Source organism: Lepus europaeus, chromosome 7, assembly GCF_033115175.1.
Source record: "Lepus europaeus isolate LE1 chromosome 7, mLepTim1.pri, whole genome shotgun sequence".
NCBI classification, from domain to species: domain Eukaryota; kingdom Metazoa; phylum Chordata; class Mammalia; order Lagomorpha; family Leporidae; genus Lepus; species Lepus europaeus.
The window spans coordinates 82,531,316-82,533,241 of record NC_084833.1 but is presented as its reverse complement, the minus strand read 5'-3'; the positions used below and the strand labels follow the sequence as shown (position 1 = coordinate 82,533,241).

The following is a 1,926-nucleotide window of genomic DNA, read 5'->3' as shown; positions in this document are numbered from 1 at the left end:
TTACAAAACATCAAAAAAAGAAATAGAAGAGGATAAAAAAAAAAGGAAAAATCTTCCATGTTCATAGATTGGAAAAATAAGTATCATCAAAATGTCCATTCTCCCAAAAGCCATTTACAGATTCAATATGATACCAATCAAAATACCAAGGACATTCATCTCAGATCTAGAAAAAATGATGCTAAAATTCGTATGGAGAGCCGGCGCCATGGCTCAATAGGCTAATCCTCCGCCTGCAGCACCAGCACCCCAGGTTCTAGTCCCAGTTGGGGCATCGGATTCTGTCCCAGTTGCTCTTCTTCCAGTCCAGCTCTCTGCTGTGGCCCGGGAGTGCAGTGGAGGATGGCCCAAGTGCTTGGGCCCTGCGCCCGCATGGGAGACCAGGAGAAGCACCTAGCTCCTGGCTTCAGATCAGCGTGGTGCGCCAGCTGCAGCGCATCGGCCACAGCAGCCATTGGGGAGGTGAACCAACAGCAAAAAGGAAGACCTTTCTCTCTGTCTCTCTCTCTCACTGTCCACTCTGCCTGTCAAAAAAAAATTCATATGGAGGCACAGGAGACTTTGAATAGCTAAAGCAATCTTATACAACAAAAACATACTACAGGGCAGTTATAATCAAAACAGTCTGGTACTGGTACAAAAACAGATGGATAGACCAATGGAACAGAATAGAAACACCAGAAATCAATCCACACATCTATAACCAACTTATATTTGACCAAAGAGCTAAAACCAATCCCAGGAGCAAAGACAGTCTCTTCAACAAATGGTCCTGCGACAACTGGATTTCCACATGCAGAAGTATGAAGCAAGACCCCTTCCTTATACTTTATACAAAAATACAGTCAAAATGGATTAAAGATCTAAATCTATGATCGAAATCATCAAATTATAAGAGAACATTGGGGAAAACAACAAGACTCTGGCACAGGCAAAAACTTCTTGGAAAAAACTCCAGAGGCACAGGCAGTCAAAGCCAAAATTAACAAATGGTATAGGGCTTCGTCTTCCTGGCTCCGGACGGTTCTCAGTGTCTCTCAGGCTTCTGTGTTGGAACTGCAAAATGTCTTCAGGAAATGCTAAAATCGGGCACCCAGCCCCCAACTTCAAAGCCACAGCTGTTATGCCAGATGGTCAGTTCAAAGACATCAGCCTATCTGACTACAAAGGAAAATATATTGTGTTCTTCTTTTACCCTCTTGATTTCACCTTTGTGTGCCCCACGGAGATCATTGCTTTCAGTGATAGGGCAGAAGAATTTAAGAAACTCAACTGCCAAGTGATTGGTGCTTCCATGGATTCTCACTTCTGTCACCTGGCTTGGATCAACACACCCAAGAAACAAGGAGGACTGGGACCCATGAACATTCCCTTGGTATCAGATCCTAAACGCACCATTGCGCAAGATTATGGGGTCTTAAAGGCTGATGAAGGCATCTCATTCAGGGGCCTCTTTATCATCGACGATAAGGGTATCCTCCGACAGATCACTGTAAATGACCTCCCTGTTGGCCGCTCTGTGGATGAGACTCTGAGACTAGTTCAGGCCTTCCAGTGTACTGACAAACATGGGGAAGTGTGCCCAGCTGGCTGGAAGCCTGGCAGTGATACCATCAAGCCTGATGTCCAGAAGAGCAAAGAATACTTCTCCAAGCAGAAGTGAGCACTGAGCCAGTTAGTGGTAGGCTGCAGCATGCAACCATGAGAACAAAATCTTTTTGTACTTTTTTTCCCCTGGTTAAAATAGAAAACTATAGATTCAGCCAAGATATGGTGTGCTATAAAGGAAAGGCCTATCCTACAGGGTTGGGGAGTCCAGCCTTTTCCCTTTGTTTGGAATGGCCTGAGCTGTATTGGGGCACAAGGCCATTTGATGTGTATGATGTACCAGTAGTGGGGCATCAGTCCACTGACCTTTTGTAGTAT

The 1,926-nt window shown here is 44.9% G+C and overlaps 1 protein-coding gene across 1 annotated transcript; it reads left to right on the top strand.

Annotated features, from left to right (window-relative positions):
- Positions 1–1,003: 1,003 nt before the first annotated feature.
- LOC133764633 (peroxiredoxin-1-like) lies at positions 1,004–1,724 on the top strand. Its single transcript, XM_062198309.1, has one exon. The coding sequence runs from the start codon at positions 1,064–1,066 to the stop codon at positions 1,661–1,663; it is 600 nt and encodes a 199-aa protein (XP_062054293.1). The 5' UTR covers positions 1,004–1,063; the 3' UTR covers positions 1,664–1,724.
- Positions 1,725–1,926: the final 202 nt, after the last annotated feature.